Source organism: Dendrobium catenatum, unplaced genomic scaffold (genome assembly GCF_001605985.2).
Source record: "Dendrobium catenatum unplaced genomic scaffold, ASM160598v2 fragScaff_scaffold_542, whole genome shotgun sequence".
Classification (NCBI taxonomy): domain Eukaryota; kingdom Viridiplantae; phylum Streptophyta; class Magnoliopsida; order Asparagales; family Orchidaceae; genus Dendrobium; species Dendrobium catenatum.
In genome coordinates, this window is record NW_021319004.1 from 3,848,570 (window position 1) to 3,872,080 (window position 23,511).

Genomic DNA, 23,511 nt, shown 5'->3' on the forward strand with positions numbered 1-23,511 from the left:
TCTACTGAACCCGTATAACCCAAAACCAACACATTTGACACATTTATTATATTGATCGAGCATTTTTTTTAAAATCATCATGATCTATTCAACCCATATACAACTTAACCAAAAAATAAACCATTTAATCCAAAAATGGGCTGTTTAACTTTAAACTAAAATGATAAATGAATCAATTATAAATTTCGGAGTCAACTCAAATTTAACTCAAAAATTAATTAGATCAACCCGAACTCACATAATCCAAAGTCTAAACCCAACACATTTAACCCATTTATTATATTAACTGTGCACTTTTTTTAAATCAACATGATCCATTTAACACAAATATAACTTATTAACACAAAAATAAACCATTTAATCTTAGATCAACCCGTTTAATTTATTGAAATGATAATTAAATCAATTTTAAATTTTGGGGTCAACTCAAACCCAAACGCAAACTTTTTAAAGTTAAAACAAATCATTTATTAACACCGTAACCTTTATTTATAATAATCTTTTGGTATCTTAATATTGGATTCAACACTAACAAGAAAGATTTACAATCTATATAATGAGGAACACTTGCAACTCAATTGAATAGCAGATAAATAGCCAGCATACAAGATGAATGAAGCTTCTAATAGGTAGCTATTATTTCCATCCCCTTCAGGGGGTCAAATCAGAATTTAAAGAGATGACTATTACGTCTTGACAATCTTATCAAGAATAAAATTCTCTTGCTTGGCGAAACCAATAGAACTGTCGTTTGGGACAGCTTACTTAACAGCTTTCTAAAATGATTTTCTAATACAAATTTTCTAGTTAAAGAAATTTTCGTACAAAAAAATTGCTTCAAAAAACAATAAAACTGCTACAATAAAATAGCTGCTTTAAAAACCAGTAAGAAAGCTAGGGCAGCTTTTGGCCGTTGCTTTTTCGCTACTTTCAAGAAATTTTCGTACTAAGAAGTTATCAAAAGCATTAAGAAAGTTATCCCAAACGAAGCATAAGTCTAAGAAAAGGCTACATGCTATTCAAAAGAGAATCAAATTGAATGCAATAGAATAGTCAAGGAAAAGTTTCATATAGTAAATAATCTATGCAACATAAAAGGTTTTCCCTCTGGCTTTCTTCCCAAGTTATTAATACAGTAAAGATTGCAGTACTTACTAGAGCTAGGACGTATTTTGTTCGCAATAGTACATATCCATAGCTCTGGAACTTCCAAATTATAACAAAAATCCATCCAATTAGCTGTGACCTCCGGAAATCGGTGTTACATTGGACTGAGCATTGTGAATTGCACGGCGTAGTTCAGCAGCGAAATCCATCTAACAGCAACATAAAAATAATAAGGCAGCAATAAGGTGGGGAAATATGTATACAAATAAGTAGAAAGGATGAAAATCCCATCTGCACCTGGTGAGGTAGCTTCAGATGTCCCCAGGTTGCCCCGCTGGCTCCTGTGTACATTATTGGCCTCTCTGGTGCCCAACATGCACGTTCACAGTTAAGAAATTGTATGAATATCATTAATAGTTCTACAATATTATATTGTTGTAAAAAAATGCAATAGATAAAGGAATAATAAACTGACCAACTTTACAACCAACCTAAATTACAAGAAGGAAGATAAACATGATAGGAATGGAATCTGTTGAACTTTGATATAAATTGATGTGCATCAGCAAAATCAGTCATGAATATGTTTATTTAGGCTTCGTTCGGGACCGCTTTCTTATGGTTTCTTAAAGCAGTTTTTTAATATTTAAACTAAAGTTAGAGAGGCTTTAAAGAAAATGAAGGGTGGAAAAGCTGTTGGACCTTATGATATTCCAATAGATGTGTGGAAATACTTAGGAGATGAAGGAATTTCTTGGCTTATTAAAATTTTTAATACTGTTTTGAAGAATAAAAAGATGTCAGATGAGTGGAGAATGAGTGTGTTAATTCCTATTTTTAAGAATAAAGGTGATGCACAAGATTGTGCGAATTTTAGAGGAATTAAGTTATTGTGTCATACTTTAAAACTATAGGAGCGAGTTATGGAGCATAGGTTGTGGCGTGATACTAATGTTTCTCAAAATCTATTTGGATTCATGCCGAGTAGGTCGACTATGGAAGCCATACATTTATTAAGAGGTTTGATGGAGAAATATAGAAAAAATAAGGAGGATCTACCTATGATGTTTATTGATTTAGAAAAAGCATATTATGATAAAAATCCAAAAGAAGTGCTACGGAGAGTTCTTGAAAAGAAAGGAGTTAATAACGCTTATAATCAAATCATTAAAGATATGTATGCATGAGCTATTACTTGTGTTCAAACAGAAGGTGGTTTGACCAAGTATTTCCCTATTTCGGTTGGGTTACATCAAGGATCAGCCTTAAGCCCATATCTTTTTGCTTTAGTCATGGATGTTCTCACAAGACATTTGCAAGAGGATGTACCTTGGTGTATGCTTTTTGTTGATGATATTCTTCTTGTTGATAAGACTAGAGAGGGAGTTGAAGGTAAACTTGAATTATGGAGGTCAACCTTAGATTCTAAAGGTTTTCACTTGGTTTGGTCACATAAAACGACGGCCTTCTGATGACCCGGTTAGGAGAGTAGAGGTATTAAATTTGACTTATGTTAAGAAAGGTAGAGGCAGACTTGGTTAGAAAATATTAGGAATGATCTTTCTTTATTAGATTTAAACGAGAATTTGACTTTTAATAGGACACAATGAAGAAAAAAAATTCATGTAACTGACCCCACGTAGTGGGATAAAGGCTTGATGTTGTTGCTGTTGTTGAAAGCTGCTATAAGAAGTAGTAAAAATGTCGTCCCAAAATGAAGCCTTAGACTGAAATCGTGTATCGGAATCTGTTGAACTTTGAGTGTATTTAAGATTCTATATTTGCCTACCTTTCTCTAGTCTTTCTGTCGGTTCTGTGATTTTAGTATTGAGTAATGCTAAACTATGGTGTCATGCATAACCACACGACACTATACAGCTCTCACCCCTCTTTCTCTCCCCATCTCTCTTAGTGCCCTCACGGAAAAATTTATTTTTGGGTTGTAGCTTATTAAGCATAAGCATTTTTTATGTAGTATTCGCTTGAATACGCATCTTAATAAGTCAAGATATTCATATCAAACTTTAGTTATGATGGCTTTTCAAATTTCTAGATTTGGTTGGAGATGAGAGGAATATATGGATAATAAATTGACCCTTGTATGGTACTAATGGCAAAGCAAATCCAAAGATTTTAAAATCAATCTTGAACAAATTTTAATAAGAATTTACTCGGGACATCCTCACCCAATCTTTTTCCATTTTAATATCTAAATGACAATAAAAAATTTTATATGCAATTTTTCCATCATAATATCTAAAAGACAATAAAAAATATATAAGATCACTTTCTTAACTCCCCGAATCATGGCATAATCTAAACTATCATGAAAGAGATGGGAAAAAAAGCATTACAATAATCATGAACAAAATACACGAGTACAGAGCACAACACATCTTACATGCAAACATAATTAACAATATCCATATCAACATTCTCAGAAGGCTCAAATGAATTCGTAATTGATCAGAAGAGAATATACATAGCGCTTCAGAGCTAAAATCTCTTTTAACAAATGTTTAAGATATTTGTGACTAAATAATTCCTCTAAAGATATCGCAATACAGTTAGAAGTGGCGTATCATAAGCAACATAATTCACGAGGTTTTATTAAATCCGTCTGTAAAGACTATTTGCAATGTAGGATGATTCGAAAACCCAAGCACCCTCCGACCTGTGGGACTTTCAATGACTCTATCCTTGATCTGGTTCAGTTTCCAGCTTGGCTGATCTTTGGTTTGGGTCAATTCCCTAATTTGTTTGTTGTTTCAAATTTTAGAGATTCCTCATTTTTGCCGGCACATCTACAGCTTCTGCACACATTTCTTCCGCCTAGCTCCGCTCTTTGTGGTTCTTCCCACCTATGTACGACTAATATTGTATGTTAAACGTGAGTTTTTTGCAATTCAAATGCCGTTTCTTCCGTGTGATGGTATCTTCATCCCTATGGGCTATGATATTTGTGCTCCTGATTGGATTCATATAGTTACTAATTTTGGTAAATTTTTGGAATTGGCAGTATAAATAAAAACTTGGAAACATGTAAAGTTGAGCTCAAATAATATTTTCTAGTTTTTTTTGTTTCCTCTTCGTTGAGTGCCAGATGAGATATAATTCTTTCTAATCTGATAAACTTAAAGATTAAAAATTTTGAGGAGAAGCTATCTCCTAGTATATAGGTGTGATGCCTAGATTGTTATCCTAGTGATTTTTTCTCCTTACCATTCATATTCCATAATTTTAATTTATTAGTTGGTCTATGCAAGTGAATTTGTTATGGGGAGAGTTCTAGTCATCTGGTGATTTTCCATTATCATGAATTTTTATGTGAAACTTCTATTTGACAACCATTAAATAATAGTTTGCCAATTTTGTGTTTTTCTTATTTTTATCAAATGCAAAAAACATTTCAATTAAAATTCTATAAACTGTGAATTTTTAAACCAGTGCATTATATTATACAATTGAATTAGGAAGTATAGGTGTTCGCTCAAGAAAAATAACGCTTAGGCATGAACCCTGCTTTCCAGACTTAGCATCCCATCCTCCTTACGACAGATTGATTTTTTTATTAACCAGATTTCCCCCGAGAATTATATCGGGGCTTATTTAATTATGGGTCCTTACTTGTTATAACCGCAAGCCCTCATAGTTAATTACTCCTCTTACTTCTTAGGAGAAACTCTCGATTAAGGGTGAATCACTTTAGCCTAGCTTAGGAATCTTAAGTTTTAGTCTCGTTTGTAGAGAATGGAGATAGACCCAATCAAGATCCTATGGCTCCATCATCCCAAGAAAACCGTAAATCTCAATCTACCAACGCTAACAAACCATTGGGTGCAATGTCCAGGGAATCTGATTAACAATCATAGATTGTCTCATCTCAGAGATCCTGAGTAGACTGAGGTGGTTAAATGTTTGTTTTGATCTTGATATGATTTAAGTTTGGGGTATATGGCTCCTTTTAGGAGTTTCCCATGAGTTTAGATTTAGAATGGGACTTATGGCTCTACTCCCGTATATTTGATTTAGGATGGGGCTTATGGTTGTGCTTAATAGTTGCCCGAGAGTTTAGATTTAGGATGGGGCTTACAGCTCCACTTAGAAGTTGCCCGTATATTTGATTTAGGATGGGGCTTAATGCTCTGCTTAGGAGTTGCCCGTATATTTAATCTATGATGGGGTTGTACGGCTTCACTTAGGAGATGATCGTATATTTGATCTAGGATGGGGCTTACAGCTCCGCTTAGGAGTTGCTCGTAGATTTGATTTAGGAATTATTACTTCACTAAGAAGTTTCCCAAACATTAGGTCTTACTACTTACGTAATGCCTTTTGGCCTCACGAACGCACCAGCCACTTTCCAATCTCTAATGAATCCAACCTACTTGCGAAGGTTTGTCTAGTATTTTTTGATGATATATTGGTATATAGTAGATCTGAGGGGAAGTACTTGGAGAATTTGGGAGTTCAAGTTGTCTATCTTAAGAGAGCACTCTTTGTTTGCCAATCAGAAGAAGTGCTCTTTCACACAGCCCAAAGTAGAGTATTTAGGGCATGTAGTATCTCGAGAGGGAGTTGCAACTGATCAGAGTAAGATTGAAGCCATGCTAGGATGGCCCAACCCAAGACTTTGAAGGAGCTGAGAGGATTCTCGAGACTCACAGGCCATTATCGAAAATTTGTGAAAGGGTACAATACTATAGCAGAGTCGTTGACAAAACAGCTCAAGAAGGATAATTTTAATTGGGAGAGTCAGCCACCAAGACTTTTAAGGAGTTGAAGAAGGCGATGACCAATGTGACAGTATTAGCACTCCCAAATTTCATCCAGCCTTTTTTAGTTGAGACCGATGCCTCAATTGGGAGCGATACTCATGCAGAAACAAAGACCAATGGCCTATTTTAGTCAAGTGTTGATGACCAGGTTAAAACTCAAGTCAGTCTATAAGAGGGATCTGATGGCGATTGGGTTAACCATTCAGAAATGGCGGCCTTACTTATTGGGAAAATATTTCATCGTCAAAACTAACCAGAGAAGCTTGCAGTATATGTTAAAGTAAAGATTGGTCACTGACGAGCATCAAAGGTGGCTTTCCAATTTATTGGGCTATGACTTCGAGATTCAGTATCGAACAAGGATTGAAAACAAAGCAGCAGATGGTTTATCCAGGTGCATGGGGGAGGCCCCAGATGTTGGTAGTACCTGTGCCCTTAGTGGTTGACTTGGAAGCATTGAGGAGAGAGAGCGAACATGATGCAGGGTTGAGGAAAATTAGGTAGGAGCTGGTGGAAAAATAAGGACACCCATCCAGGGTATTCAATGGTGGGGCAGAAATTGCTTCTTTATGGGCGCTTTGTGCTTCCAAAAAATCTGTTCTTAAATTTCTTGCTTACTTAAGGAGTTTTATGGGGCGGCCATTGGGGGAGATAAGGGGGTCAAGAAGACATCGTCGGCTTTCTACAAAGTTGTATTGGGAGGGTATATAGAAGGATGTCAAAAAGATGATGGGTAGCTATGACATATATTAGAGGCACAAGTATTTAGCTGTCTCTAAGAGGGCTACTTCAGCCGTTAACTCTGCCAGAAAAGATATAGGAGGAGGTGGCCATGAACTTCATTGAAGGGCTACCAAAGTCAGAAGAATACACTACGATATTGGTGGTAGTGGATCAGTTGAGTAAGTATACACATTTCATTCCCCTTCACCACCTCTATACAGCAATATCGGTAGCGACAGTCTTCATAACGGAGGTGGTGAGAACATGGGATACTGGAATCATTGTATCAGATTGAGACAAGATCTTTCTGAGCCAGTTCTGAAAGGAATTGTTCAAGTTATAGAGGACTATTCAAAAAGGAAGCACTACTAATCATTCGCATAAGGACGAACAAATAAAGGTAGTCAATCGTAGTATGGAAACTTATCTTCGATGCTTTGTATCAGATACACCAAAGTTGTGGGCAAAGTGTTTAGCATTGGTAGAGTATTGATATAACACTTCCTATCATTCAGCAGCTCAGACAACACAGTTCAAAGAGTTCTACGAAAGAGATTTGCCTCACTTGATATATTATGGACAAGGTAGCACACCGATGGCATCAGTAGAGTAGTACTTGAAGGACAGAGACAGTGTCTTCGTGAAACTAAAGGGGCATTGTTGAGATTTCAACAAATTATGAAGAGGCGAGCAAATGCACAAAGGAGAGAAATTCAGTTTAAAGTGGAGGACGGGGCTTACTTGAAGCTTCAATCGTACAGACAAAAAACCTTGGCATAGAGAAGGAATAATAAGTTATCACTCTGTTATTTTGGTACTTACAAGATAGTGGAGCGCATTGGTGTCGTGGCATATCACCTACAGTTACCGCCGTCATTATCAATCCACCCAGCGTTTCATGTGTCCCAGTTGCGACATATGATAGGAGAGCAAATTTCGTCTTTTTTACTTCCCCTGTCCTTGATGGACAATATGAGGTGTTGTTGGAACTATTGGAAGTCAAAGGAGTGTGACAGAGAGTAACCAGAAGCAAATAAGTGTTAATCAGGTGGAAGAACCTCCTGGATGAGACCACATGGGAGTCCTACCAAATTATTCAGCAGCAATTCTCTTCATTCCACCTTGAGGATAATATGGCACGTTTGGGGGAGAGTATTGGTAGACCAATGCATGAGGGACCGGTCCAGCCAGTCCAACGCAAGGCATCGGTTTAGCTCAAGGGACCAGCCCTTGTTTACTCCAGGCAGAAGCTTGATCCACCCCAACTGTAGTCCGTCTCTATTGGGGTGGGGCCTAGGGAATTAATACAAGGAGGAGGGGAAGCTAGGAGGAAATTAATAAGAAAATAATTCCAAATTAAATTCAAATAGAAGAGGGAAATAAGTAAGGAAAGAAGGCAAATTTGAGAGTAAAGCATGGGAGGATTGTTTTGGTATTTGATGTTTATTGTATGTTTTAAGTAGTTGATTTACCCTAGAGTTAGGGTTATGCATATTTTGGATTTTTTTTTGTTGTTGTTTTTTTTCTTGGAGCCTTTCTAGCGGCATCTAGGTTGTTTGGGAGAGTCAATCTACCTCTTGAATTATACTATATCTTATTTTTTCTTATTGACGTATTAATACAAATTCAGTCATCCTGTTGATATTCCTGCAGTTTTGTGTTTGTTTGTTTGCTGATTTTACTCCCGAGGCACATCATTAAACTAGAAGTTTTATCAACTACATAAGAAATAAATTTTTAAATAAGAAACTAAATGGGTGCATGAAGATTCTTCCTGGATATTAATTAGGTGGTAAAGTTTGTAAGTATATTAAAAAAATGCCTTAAAACATCACCAAGAGCTTAGTTCTTAAGATTCAACTCTACTCTAACTTGGATAAAAGCAAGGAAAGGACAATCACACCATTTTCTTGAAATTTGGAGAATATGAGAAAGAATCTATTGTAACTACATATGTAAATGATATTGTGCTTACAAGTGATAACATCCACAAAATAACAAAATTAAAAGAGTTGTTGAAGAAGGAATTTGAGATGAAAGATTTAGGAAAAACTTAAATATCTTCATAGAATGGAAGTTTTTAGAAGTTAGAACGGCATCTCCATTTCTCAACGGAAATGCGCTCTTGATCTGTTCAAAGAAAATTGAAAATTAGAATGAAAACTTATGATTACTCCACATGAAAAAGATAATAAGAAGAAAGAAAACAATGCTGAAAAACCTGTTGACAAAGAAGGATACTTGGTCAAACCACCTTGTATTTAAGCACAAGTAATAGCTCTTATAAACGTATCTTTAATAACTTGAATATAAGCATTATTAACATCTTTCTTTTCTAAACTCTCCAAGCACTTCTCTTGAAATTTTATCACATGCTTTCTATAAATTAATAAATATCCAATATAGATCTTCATTTCTCTATACATCTCTATCAAACCTATAAACAAATGTATAGCTTCTTTAGCAGACCTACCGACCTACTAGGTATAAACCCAAACTGATTTTGAGAAATGTTTTTATCACATCATAACATATGCTCAATTACACTCCCCCATAATTTTATTGAATGATGCATTAACTTAATTCCTTTATAAATCGCACAGTCTTGTGCATCACCATAATTCTTAAAATTAAGAACCAACACACTCCACTCATCTGACATCTTTTTAGTTTTTCAAATAATATTTAAAAAGTTAAGCCAAAAAATTCTTTGATCACCAAAACACTTCCACACCTCTATTGGAATAATATATATATACTTTTTTTCTTCCCTAGGTTTTGAAATAGAGCCGAAACTTTGGATATATGAATACTCGCCACATGACTCTAGCCAATATCCTTAGTCCCCTAACTTTTTCTAAATGAACAAAATAATCCCTAACTATATAAAATATCAATGTATTCCCTTGACTCTTTAAATAGGAACCAAATTAATCCTTTTGTCGGATCATTTAGATCATTATTTAAAAAGTCAAGAGACTAAATGGGGCTTTTAAATGGTCAGGTACCATGTGGTTCTTCGTTAAGAGTCAAGAAACCATTTTGACCCTTATATCCATGAAAATCATAATATCATTTTAAAATCAAGAACTCGTAAAAATATAAATTATATCAAACTTAAATAAAATCAAGCGGACATGCAATCCAATAATAATACTTAAAGAGAAGAAATAAAGTGGAAAGAAAAAAGTCTTCAAATTTCCTGTTTGCTTAAAGAAGTTGACACTCTTAAATAAAATAGCACAGACACTAGAACTTTATTCAAAATCGAAGTATCATGAGTTTTGTTCAAATTTTACACCCTTCTTTATAATTAAAACTCCTAATATAATGCCATATTTACCAATCCCGAAAGGAAGTGGAAATCACTAAAGCGTAGGTTGCCATAGTTGCCAAAATCCCAAATAAGCAATAATATAAAACTCACTAGATGATGTTTCAAGAGAAATGTTGGTCGGTCGCAGAAGAGGAGGATGACAGTCTACTAAATAAAGGAGCAAGATACAAGATGAAAAGCAAAAGGCCGACAGAGTAAAATCTAAAGAATAACTCGGTCCAATGAATATATCAAGTTGATAGAAGTAGAAAAAAGGTTGCAATATGTGCGCAAGAAGGGATATATTACTGTAGGAAAAGGTAGCAGACCCAAACCGTCTGAATAATAACAAAACTCCAATGCCAAAAGTGAAAGCAGAAGGAATTGTCATAGAAGCCTGGCATCAAATATATATTTATATGTAATGCTAAATGATGTTTATATGAATAAAGCAATATAATTTTAAATCCAACTGAAAATAAATTTCAACTCAAGCAAAATTGAATGATTTTGAGTTAAGTCAGCACAACTTGGATCAATTTCCATCTCGATTTGATTTTAAATCCGATTCAAAATTTCTTAAATGGCTATACCTCAACTTGATAGCAGCCCTTATTACCTTCAGAATAGTGCAACTCTGAACCAAAAATCATCTAAAAAGTACGAAGCCATTTAAATATATACATGGCATTCTCAACATGAAGACCATCTAGAACTTTAAAGAGTAAGCACTCAACAAAAAGGTATGATAACACAGTAAACGTATTAATTCTATAATATGCAACTATTCACATAAATGAATAGTTATGCATCAATGGAGGAAGAGCATGGTCAATTTCAGGGTCGTAAGAACCCAATGCAAAACCATGAAGTTTTTAAAACTAACATCCTCACCAGATAGATCAACAGATTGATCATTGTAGCTGTGCATTGTAGCCGCCCAACCTACAATTATATAAAAAAGTAGAATTAGTGCACAGCAGCTAATTCAACCTCCGTAACATATTTGTGTGGTTATTATCTTCGCTAGGCTAATTGTGCCAATATAAATTGGGTCAAACCATCTGCATGAGCATAAATATTGATGTGCTTTGATTCGAGTCTCTTGTAGTCAAAACTTTGGCCACAAAATTGGGGGAGCTAAAAGAGAGAAGAAATTGACGCCATCTATTTGAATACACTGGTATTGAGTATTTTGTTACCTCTTATGTCAAAAGTTGCAATATGAATGCAAATTTTGGAAGCCAAGTGATCGAAATTGATTCTAACTAAATAATAATTTTGAGCAAAAAAAACTAACAAAAATATTGGTATAGTTTAAAATAGCCAAAATACTATTTAATTCATGATGGGCCTTGAAAGCTGAGGACAATGCTTTTAATATGCAAAAAAAACTTTGTAGCCAAGACTAAGTCAAATCTCTTTAAACAAATCTAATTATTAAAATTCATCTTACAATTTCATGCAAATTAAAGAAGAACGTAAAAGGACAGGGACAGAGAGTCACAATATCTTTAGCCAAAGGGAGCTTGAAAATTCATAGTATATTTTAACCAAGGTTTCTAGAGCCACCTAATTTTGATAAAAGATCAGCAGCAGCCAACAAAACTGACACTAGAATTCCATAAACGGGCAAAGAAACAACCTAAAGAGAAAAAAATGATCTGGATTTCTGTAGAAGCTAAATGAGTTAAATGATGGTACTTCACAAGCAGCATGGAAAGTAGACAATCAAATTCAATGACAGTGCGTAGATGAGAATTTGCTAAGGGACTATTTGAGATCTTCTTTTTTTTTGGTTTTTTTTCCCTTTTGTTTTTAAAAACATATTTGCTTAGTGTCTTTTTCATATTTTTTTTAATTTTAAAAATAAATTAAGTTGTTTTTAAAACACTCATAATCATTTTTAGGTGTTTTAAGGGTTTTTAAAAACAACTATCACCATTGCAAGCCACCAAACACCTCTAGCCACCACCAATTACGACCATCATCAACCACCACCTCCACAACTGGCCACTGCCATCGTTGCCTCGATGACCATTACCACTACTTCGCCAACAACAGCCACATAAATTAATTTATTCAATATTCAACAGGAAAACATATACATATTTATTTTTAAAACAAAAATAAATATGTATGTGTTTATACATATTAATTTCAAATCAAAACACAAATAGAACAAAATAAAAAATAAACAATAAAAAGCAAAAAATAAAAGTGATCCCAAATGGCCCCTAAAAAAATAATTATGTGAGCAACAAATCTATCCCAAAAACCAACAAAAAATAAGTTCGTTGAGAGTCCTAAAGAAAGGTGAAACCTTCTGAAATTCTAAAATTAAGAAGTTATCTGTGACATTATTGATTATTTGTAATTTTGGAAAAAAAAATGTATCTTAAAATGAGAATATATATATATAAAACAAATTTGGACATTTGCAAATGCATTTATGCTAAATGAAAAGCAAGAGAAAATTAAGATAAAACAGCCTTCAATCTTTACATAGTATTTTGTTCCTCCAATATAATAAATTCTACATTCCATGACTAGCCATATCTATTAAAATGCCCTTATAATTTTTTTTCTTTGTTTTTATTTTTTGCTGAGAATAGAACAACATGCCTCCACTTCGGAAGTCAAAGGCATTATCAACCAACCAAGTCAATGGTAGTAGATGCCCTTTACAGGTTACCAATGGCTAAAGGATAATGTGTGTACTTCGATACTTGATTTCTAGACAAAATATACTTTCAAGACGTGTTAACAAGCAAGTTTTAAAATTTATGGAAGGAGAATAGCAGAGAGTTGACCACATAGTGTGTTTCTTTCTCAACACAGTTTTTCCTTTGGATTAGTTTAGGAGTAATTCTTTGGTAAGTGAGCAGTATCTTGTAACCAGTTTAAGAGTAGCAGATGTTTTCATTGAAGAAAGGAATATAAGTAAAGTAGAGGAGATTAATGCAGCAATTGCATACTTACGCTCATTTAGAAGTTGCGCAGCGTCACTAGTAGAGCACCCATCAAGAGCTACTAATCCTATATGAATGCTTTCATTTTGAATATAGCTGCTTCCAGTATCCCCATGGTCTACGCTAGAAAAGTTTCTTGCAACAGAAGATTGGCTCTTGTCTCCATCAATCCCATAAGAGTAGTTTACTTTTTCAAATCTATCTACAGAATAAATCTTATGTTAGAATCTTACATTCAACACAAAATTTTAAATCAATAAATTGACTAAAATATCCTTCCTCAGCATTAAACTTGTAGCACATATAACTAGTACAAATTGCATTTTGTTTATACTAGCTATAGTTAGCTGCACCAAGTGCATGTTATTTGGCTTGTTTTAATATAATATGAATGACCTAACTGAAAAATGAATAACAAAATAAAATAATAATATTTCTTCTGGTGATAGTTATAGCAGATCATAGTAATTTAAAAAAAAAATTATCAATATTTTAATGGAAGGCTTTAGCTGACCCCACGTAGTGGGATAAAGGCTTGACATTGTTTTTGTAGTAATATTTTCATGGAAGGCTCATATTTAAATAATTCTAGACTTAGGCTGATACCTACTAATAGTAAACTTTTTTTATTATTAGAGCAAAACATAAAATAGGAAGTCAAACTAATTAAATAGATTTATATCTAACATAGTATACATATATTTACTTAAGAATAGTCTAACCATTCAATTAATGTTACATGTATCAACATTTGAAGTTGAAATTATCATTGTAATTATTACTCAAATATGTGTGAGGATCTTGACAATTTCTTATCTCAGTATTTTCTCATTATTGACGATATTTTGTTTTACTTAATTGTTTCCTCTTTTTGTCTATATGTAGGCACATATATGCTTATTCTAAAACAATAATTCAGTATATATTAGTTTCTACTATTCTCTCTATTTTAAATGTGGAATTAAATTTAAACTATTTATGACAATTTTTGCTCACAAGCATCTTTTGTTCATGAGCACGCCATGATACAAATCCCACCATGCACATTGTTGTTCTCGTTTGCTACATGGATCTTAAGAGACATCCTTCTGCATGAGATCTTCATTGCCTTTATCTTGTTCAGGAGCTTCTTGTCACTTGTCTATATCTTCATATCTCTCCATATTGATGTACTTTAAATAAAGGTCTTCATTGATCTCTAAACACTAATAGATGCAAATCATTATCATTGGCATCCCTCAAATCTTTCTTGGAGACCATTCTTCCTCAGAACATTTATGTTCATAAAGCTTTGTGCACCACCATGTGCTTTGATCTATAACTCACAATGTTTTCCATTGTTATCCTTAGAACTCGTTCGCTTCATCTAAAATGGCTACATAAGGTACTTCAATCGCCCCTTAAAGCAAATCTGCCACCAATCAGCTCTCTTCAAGGCCACCAGCCTACCTAAACACGCACCATCGGACCTCCCTTACATGTAGACATAGGCCACCAAAGGGTCCCAACACAGGGCTTGGAGGCTTCCCAAATTGTCATTCTTCAAAAGCTTTATCATCAATAACATTGTTGACTTCTCAAAAATCATTGATCTTGCCTCAAAACACCAGTGAGGCCTGGCGTGTGTCATATATATCTCGGGTAAGAATAATGTAGCAAAAAAACAAAACCCAACGAACTCTCTCCACCTATAACATCTCAAGATTCAACTTCGTTTATTTTTTTGACTCTGACTCCTCTCAAACTTTGTTGCCTCCTAACTACTAGCAACATCAACAATAAGGACAACAAATTGATAATTACTTCTCGCAATCTGCTCACAGCAGCTCTTCTTACACAAACTAAACCTCTATCGTCAACTGCTATCAACTGCACTGCTCATGTACTTGCCTATGATCCATTCATAACTATTACCAGCTACCCTTTCCCACTACCCTTGTGACTAGAACCCACCTCCATAAGTTGAATTCGCCATCACAACCAACTACAGCACCACCATCAACATCAATGCCTAATATTTCTCTAGAGAAAAGTGCTTACATCTAAGCCTCCTCTTCATAGATAGTGACATCCTCATCAAGTTCATCTATCATCTTGAAGCTCACGTTATGGACCTACCAAACTACTATCTTCTCCCTCATCCGAGTCCTGGCATGCCCTTATCACCCAACTCCAATCTACAACAAGCACAATTCTAACTGTCAAAACTAGCCATTGCGCTCATGGCTAGTTCAATTGCATCACCTCAATCTCATTGAATACACCAATGCTAATGGACCACACATTGTCTTTTATCTCCAGTTTTCAGCTCCTCTCTCATCAATCAATCTCAACCCCAATCTCCATGTGTTGTTTTTGTTTTTTCCAACTTTTAATCACATACAAAATTATCTTTTATGCCAACATCCTCCAAAGATTGGCACTCTATTGATATCTTTGTTAAAACCTTTATTGACACCACGAATTTGTCTTCATCAATCCATCTTAATTTAATATATCCAATGGAGCCGTTTTAATTTAATTATAGCTTGACAATCCATCCATGAATGAAAACACGTCATAAGTCAAGGTGTTGTCCACCAACAACTCTGATATAAGGAGCAAAAAGTCGAGCATGCCTCATTAAGGTCAATAGAGTCGATGCATATATTGGTTTGCTATTCTTCTTTTTCATGAACACAATTCTCTATTAGGATAAAACTCACCTCAATATGCTTTATGGTTTCAACAATCACTTGTTATTCAACTTGAAGATGCAAGTACCTAAATGGTTGTTTGGCAAATGATGACTTTAAGTTAATAGTCAATATGCTAGCTGTCACTAAAAAAACAAAGCATCTCAACGTAAATCAAAGAAAAATAAGTCAAGAATTCACAAAGTAGTGCCTTCACTTCTTCAACTTATCATCAGGTAACAAAATCCAGATAAATGTCGGGTGAGGTTCCTCAATATCTTGGTTAATCACTTTAAATTCATCCATAAGAGTATTATCTTCAAATTTTTCAAGTGCAACATTGATTTCTATGCTCGACCATTTGATGAGCAACATCATTAAGAGAGTCATCTTCTCTATCTTCAACCTCAGCATCTAGAGTATAACATGTCTTCACCCAAAAATAGACAAACTTGACAAACTAGAGTTCTCTAGTCATGTATTACTATCATCCAACAATACTTGAGTACTTTTCATCCCACGGCTCTTAAAAAAGATGAGCTTGCTCTTCATTCTACCCAACATGGAATTCATGCATATGAATCAAACTTCAAAGTTTGTGAAGGGGGAGATATAAGGGAACCTTTGTAGGCTTTTTTGTTCCAAACACGAAGTGTTGATCAGGCAACGTCCGGGCCAAAGTGAAAATTTTTTGACCATCTCACACGAGAGAAACAATTATGTTTTGTTCTTGCTGAAAATTTTGATGTCAGAACTCAGAATATAAATTTGGATCAACTTCTTTACTCGTTCCCTTAGCAAGAGGTTTACATGAAAATTGATATATTCTCCTTCTTCTGTGTAACTTCCCATGTGAGGAACATCTCCCTTCAACAGCTTAATTAGTAAATCAATGTGTTCGGAAGGAATTGGGAACAATTTTCGATCTTCCATTTTGCTTCTTATTAGCCTCTCCTTTAAGCTGTGTAGCTGGTTTTGAGATTGAAGCAGTTTGGAGAATTGGAAAGACCCAAACTCCTTCAAGTATAACATCCTCATAAATTTGAACTTCATGAAAATCAAAGCGTTGCTCATCATCAATAATTCATTCTATGTTCTTCTCCATTCTTTATATACTTCATGCATTAATGCATAGTGGAGGGAATGATACCATATTAATGACAACATAGTGTCTCCAAAGAGTTTTGAAAGAGATGTCAAAAGTCCAACAGATAAAATTTTGACTCAGTATAAAGCTTTCCAAATATCATGTATACGACGAAGGACCCTATAGCCTTTGTTTCCTTGCTCGTTGAAGTTGAACACCAAAATTTTATCAAGCCTAATAAGTTGAATGTGAAGAGACAACCACCATAATGCCAGCACACTCATGAGATTCACAGAAGAGCTCAAATAATGAGAATAAAATTCACCAAGATATCATTTATATCTATTGTGAAAAAGACAAGGCAATTTAATCAAGCGTCCCAACAATAAATCTTCCTCAAAGAATATAATGAGTAGGGTATTTTGAGCATGAAGGAACTCAGTCATACCTTGCCATGTAAAATGTGCTTCATACAAAAGGTCTTTCAATCTATGAAGCAAGAACATTTCAAAAAGCCATTCATGTTCATGTCCTACATGTCCTGAAAGATGTCTCACACACTAAAAAATCATGTCTAATATATATTTCTTTTAAATTATAGCCGAACACGATCAAGGAACACTCCCAAATGATCAGTGCATGTGCAATGTGAACTGTATTTTTTTTAATGAACCAGCTCATCAAATTATATTTTTTTATCAATGATGGTAGAGATAAATATTTTATGCATTCAGGTTCCCTTACAGGCAAATTAATGGAATTAATTGATACTATGACTCATATGAAGATAAATATTCTATGCATTCAAGAAACTAAATGGGTGATAGAGAAGGCTAAGGAGATTGATTTTTAAGATTTAAACTTTGGTATTCTCATAAGAGTCGTACTAAAAATGGTGTAGGTGTGATTATAGATAAGAGTTTGAAAGATAATATTGTAAAAATTGATAGAATTGGAGATAGAATTATAGTTTTAAATATTATTGTTGATGATAAGATTATTAATATTATGTGCTTATGCTCCTCAAGTAGGTTTAGATATGTGCTCAAGATTAAAATTTTGGAATGACTTAAAAGAATTAATACAAAAGATACCTCTAGAAGAAAGAATTTTTATTTGGGGAGATTTAAATGGACATTTGGTAGAGAGGTATAGGATTTTAAAAGTATTCATGGTGGCTATGAGTTTGGAGCGACTAATGAAGGTGGTAAGACTATATTAGATTTTGCTCTAGCTTATGATTTTGTTAATTATTAAAACCTTATTTAAAAAAAGAGAAGAGCATCTCATCACTTATAAGAATGGATATAGTAAAACTCATTTTAATTATTTTCTTATAAGAAAAATAGATTGTTCGATTGCAGAGATTGTAAAAATATTTTGAGTGAAATTCTATGTACCCAACACCACTTATTAGTTTTGGCTTTAAGATGAAGGGGTGGAGTATGAAAAATATAGTATATCATTATTATAGGATTAGATGGTAACATTTAAAGAGCTCTAACAAAAATATCTTTGAGAGTAAGATTTACGATCTTAAGATTTTGTCGGTGCATGAGAAAGCTAATATTATGTGGGAAATAATAGCTTGTAATATTAAGAATGTTGTAAAGGATGTGCTTGGAGTATCAAAAGGAAAAGCTCTTAATAGTAAAAATAGTTTGTGGTGGAATCAAAATATGTAAGAAAATATCAAAAATAAGAAGCTCTGTTATATAAATTAGTTTAGATGTAAAAATTCTGAAAATTGAGAAAGCTATAAAGTTGCTCGTAAGGAATCTAAAAAGCATTCTGTGAAGCTTTTAATGAATTATATAATAGATTGGATACTAAAGAGGGTGAAAGATATATGTATAGCTTAGCCAAACAAAGAGATAGGAATAGTAAGGATTTAGTTCAAGTGAAGTGCATTAAAGATGAAGATCAAAAGTACTCTTTTTAGAAGAGGATATTCAACAAATGCAAATGATATATTTTGTTAAACTTTTCATTGAAGATTATGAAAATACGATTGACTTTAGTGACCTTAATACTCTAAATGAAAATAGAGATTTTTATTAAACGGAGGCCTTCTGATGATTCGGTTAGAAAAGTTGAGGTATTAGATTTTACTTATTTTAAGAAAGGTAGAGGTAGACCTAAAAAGACTTGGTTAGAAAATATCAAATGATAATTTGATTTTTAACATAACACAATGGTGAAAAAAGATTCATGTAGTCGACCCCACGTAGTGGGACAAAGGCTTGATGTTATTGTTGTTGGTGTATTACTAAAACTTAAGTTAGCGAGGCTTTAAAGAAAATTAAGTGTGGGAAAACTGTTAGACCTGATGATATTCCAATAGAGGTATGAAAATGCTAAGAATATGAAGGAATTTATTGGCTTACTAAACTTTATAATATTATTTTGAAGACTAAAAAGATGTCAGATGTGTGGAGAAGAGTGTGTTGATTCTTATCTTTAGGAATAAAGGTGATGCACAAGATTGTGCAAATTATAGAGGAATTAAGTTGATGTGTCATACTTTAAAACTATGGGAGAGAGTTATGGAGTATAGGTTTCAATGTGATACTTATGTTTTTCAAAATAAAACTGGATTCATGCAGGGCGGGTTTACTATGGAAGCCATATATTTATTGAAAGGTTTGATAGAGAAGTGTAGAGAGAAAAAGAAAGATCTTCATATGATATTTATTAATTTAGATAAAGCATATAATAAAGTTCCAAGAGAAGTGCTATGAAGAGTTCTAAAAAAGAAATAGATTAATAATGTTTATATTCAAGTCATTAGTGATATGTATGCTGGAGCTGTTCCTTGTGTTCAAACACAAGGTGGTTTGACCAAGTATTTTCCAATTTCAGTTGGATTGTATCAAGGACCAGCCTTAAGCCCATATCTTTTTGCTTTAGCCATGGATGTTCTTACTAGAGATTTGCAAGAGGATGTTCACTGATGTATCCTTTTTGCTGATGATATTCTTCTTGTTGATAAGACTAAAGAGGGAGTTGAAGGTAAACTTGAATTATGGAGGTCAATCTTAGAGTCCAAAGGTTTTCATTTAAGTAGATCTAAAACCGAATACATGGGGTGTAATTTTAGTAGAAATAGATCGAGTGGGGATTTGTGACTTTGAACAATCAATTCATTAATATGAGCACACGTTTTAGATATATTGGGTCTATTGTTCAAAGTGATGGCGAAATTGATATGGATATTATTAGTAGAATTCAAGTTGGATGGATGAAGGGGAGGAATGCATCGAGCTTGTTTTGTGATAAAAAAGCACCACTAAAACTTAAGGGAAAATTCTATAAAATGGTGGCTAGACCTGCAATGCTTTATGGCACAGAATTTTGGCCATTAAAAGAGAAGCATAATATTAAGTTAAGTGCTGTAGAAATGAGGCTGCTCACGCGAATGAGTGGCTTTACTCTTAGAGATAGGAAACGAAATGAGCATATATGTCAAAAGGTTGGAGTAGCTCCAGTGGCAGATAATATTAGAGAGCATCACCTTAGATGGTTTGGTCACATAAATTGGCGGCCTTCCGATGACCCGATTAGGAGAGTATATATATTAGATTTAACCTAAAACTTGGTTATAAAATATTAGAAATGACCTTTCTTTATTAGATCTAAATGAGAATTTGACTTTTAACCGGACACAATGGAGAAAATGAATTCAGGTAGCTGACCCCACGTAGTGGGATAAAGGCTTGATGTTGTTGTTGTTGTATCAATGATGGTAAAGGTTCTCTTAAAGAAGATATTAGTATTAGTGGTGATGATAATTGCATTATGGAGTGTCTTTGGTCAATCGATAGAACTTCAATTTGTTCAAACTTTTTAGGCATTTTGAAGGTTTTATATTTTTTCATTTTATTTTGACAATTTGTGTGAACAATATAAAATTAATATTAACAAAATCATGCCTAATACTTAATGATGATGTTGGTATATTGCTTACAATTAAATACGCTTGATGAAATATTAAAATATAATTATAATTAAACCAATGTTTTCTCCATAAATTTTTAATGTAATATGACATTATATTTCATTTTGTAATACTTTTATGATAGAAAACATAAAAATTAAGTGTTTTGATTACACATTATATATTAAAAGATTATTTAAAATTATTATGTCCACGATTTTTCACATCCTACCTTTTATAATTATGTCATTTTCTAGTGTGAATACAATGTTAAATTTGTGTCTTGTGCCCGTGTCCATATTTCATAGATTTTGACATAAGGAGAACTTAATATACACTAAGCTATGTCGAAATTTTTTGTAAATGTGAGAAGGCATTATAATCAAGTCCCTTTGATGAACTTGATGACTTTTTGGGACCCTTGGGGAAAACATATTCATCAACCATTATATTCTTGGATTTATCTATAGCTGATGGGCCCTTCTTTTATGGGTGATGACACTTTATCACTCAGTAATTAAGCATGGGCAATCTACTTTTTTTAAATTGACTTGATGAAGAAGAATCTTCAAAATCCAACTCTTTAGCAACTTCAAAAGTTTGGTTGGAAGCTTTGGAATTACTTCCTAATCTTAAACAACTCATTTTTTTACAACATTTGATGTTTTAAGTCACCTTCTAGACCAAGTACAATTTTTTTTTTTTCAAAATCATCATTAGTTCTTAGCACATGAGATGAGATTGGAATTGTTTATCTTAAGAGACTCATTCATTTAATGGAGACGCCTAACTTAAGAGCATGCTTATTTTCTTCAAGAAATGCATCCATGCCTAATTAATGATGACTTTGATGGGGATTTATCATAAACATCATAAGCCTAGCCCTTTCTTATAATTGTAGGGTTTGGTCATGTCATTGCTCTCTTCCTCGTCATAGACTTAATGAGAGTGAAACAAGCAAGACTGTAAAAGTGAACCGACAAGTTTCAAATGAGAGTGATTATTCACCGTATCTTGATGGGATTTGGCATATTCAATGAAGTATCTACTAGTTCTTTTTAATATTTGCAATTAAATAAGCCAATTTTAAATCTTATAGCATCAAATAATGTGTGGTGTGTATATCACATTTACTCTTCAGTCCACTCAAGGCTAGACCACTAAAGCCCAATTTTGCACACATTATATCATAAGTCTTGTTTTGGGCAACAAGGGTCCCAAACCCATCCTAGCACAGAGAGGCAAAGAGGAAATACCATGCAGTAAGAAAAAAACATACCAAATGGGAAATGGATATTTTAACATACATCATTCCAATTTCATTTGCATTAGCTTCATAAATTGTACTAAAATTATATACTACAGTTTTTTTTTTCCAGCTATAACTATTTAATAAGATGAAAACTTTGCGGATCTAGATTTGTTAAGCTTATTTCTAGAAATAGTTATCATTAAGATTAAATGCAGCACATTAAGTCACAATATAACACCTTTTTTGGGAGTCACTATAGCATAGTGCATCCAGATCATGCAAAATAAAAAATACAACTCGCACTGCCTGTTATAATACTTTTCCCGCAGGTCAGAGTGATGCAACACTATATGCCTCCTTAACCCATTGCACAAATATATACCTTAGTATGACCCTTTTCTGGGTCATACTAGAAGGAAAAAAAATTAAATGCTATTAACGTCATAATTTTTTAAGCAGATAATTATAATTTTCCCGCCCCTTGTCCCAGTAACAAAAAAAAGCTAATGAAATGCCTCCGGCAAGTGCGGGTACTCTAAGGGGTTGTTTCGTAGCACCCAGGATTTGATTTAAGTAGGATTTCATAAATCCGCTAAATCCAGATTTAGGAAATCCTGAGGGGCCTGAATCCTGAAAACTGTTTGGTAACATTCAGGATAAATCCTATTAAATCTCCTGTAACTGTTTGGCTATAGAATGGATTTGATGAGCATATTCTTCCTCTCTAGCTAACGGATTTCGTAAATCCGGAAAAAATAGTATTTCGGAAATCCGGGATTTAGCATGAAAAAGCGGAATTTTCTGTCTATGGCGGCTTTCATTTGCAATGAGATTTGGTTTTGCATTTTAGGTCGTTTGGCTGGATTTCGCTCAAATCCGCCTCAAATCCAGCCTAAATCCTGCTACCAAACAGCCCCTAAGTGCTGACATTCTAAAAAAATAAGAACTTGAAATAAAAAGAGCAGCAAGCACCAAACAATATAAGTTGCTTCCCCACTCCTAATGCAAAGTGGATCTCAGAATAATATTCCCAAATAACCGTCCTATAATATACAATACAGAAAGTATCACAGCATACCTCCCGATTTCCGCCGGTTAAGAGAGCGATTCCTATCAAATCACAGAACATAATCACGTGTCAGTAGACAATGGCAATCACAGAAACGCTGAAGAAAGGCACAAAGCAGCAAAAGGTCGTCAATGTCACAATCCAAAACATATGAAGCAGCAGAGAAAATGGAAGGCATTCCGCATGTAAAATAACACGAAAACCTAACTAGAACAAGATTCCTCATCCCCAATCCCCATAAATGGGAGTAAAATAAAGACTAGTGCTACCTTTGAGGAGGAGGACCAAAGCGCTTGAGGTTTTCGGAATTATTCTCCAGCATCTCAGCAACCGGCGTCAGCGAGAAGATCCGAAAGCAGCTTCCAGCAAGATCCAAATTTGCGATTCTAGCGTGAAGTTATGGGCAGGGAAGAAGAAGAAAAAGAAGAGGGGAAAGAGGAGGATCGAGAACTAAGCCTCCTCGCCGCGCTGTCGTGCCTCCCACCCTCCTCTCCCCACTTAACTCCCTTTTGGAAGAGATGGGAGTTGATATTGGCGCCGGTGAAACCGTCGAGGGTTGAGATCGCAAATGCTGACGGAATTGGGAGAAATAAAA

General features: G+C 34.2%; 1 protein-coding gene across 2 annotated transcripts; it reads right to left on the reverse strand.

The window, feature by feature from the left end:
• Window positions 1–1,016: 1,016 nt before the first annotated feature.
• LOC110114994 lies at window positions 1,017–23,511 on the reverse strand. Of its 2 annotated transcripts, XM_028694733.1 has the most exons (7): window positions 23,186–23,511; window positions 22,926–22,957; window positions 12,907–13,098; window positions 10,819–10,869; window positions 10,234–10,321; window positions 1,405–1,469; window positions 1,017–1,316 (listed from the first exon to the last, which is right to left on the reverse strand). In XM_028694733.1, exons 1-7 carry the CDS (start codon window positions 23,236–23,238, stop codon window positions 1,300–1,302), a joined length of 498 nt encoding a protein of 165 aa, XP_028550566.1. In that variant the 5' UTR covers window positions 23,239–23,511; the 3' UTR covers window positions 1,017–1,299. The 2 variants fall into 2 exon arrangements, with proteins under 2 accessions (XP_028550566.1, XP_020703729.1); XM_020848070.2 differs by lacking the exon at window positions 10,234–10,321 and having other exon boundaries at window positions 23,186–23,509.

Excerpts from the sequence above, each read along its gene's own strand:
- LOC110114994 (XM_028694733.1), bottom strand. The coding sequence starts at position 23,238 with ATGCTGGAGAATAATTCCGAAAACCTCAAGCGCTTTGGTCCTCCTCCT. Across the intron at positions 22,958-23,185 it reads TTTGGTCCTCCTCCTCAAAG|GAATCGCTCTCTTAACCGGC; the intron begins GTAGCACTAGTC and ends GTGATTTGATAG. Across the intron at positions 13,099-22,925 it reads TAACCGGCGGAAATCGGGAG|ATAGATTTGAAAAAGTAAAC; the intron begins GTATGCTGTGAT and ends TTTATTCTGTAG.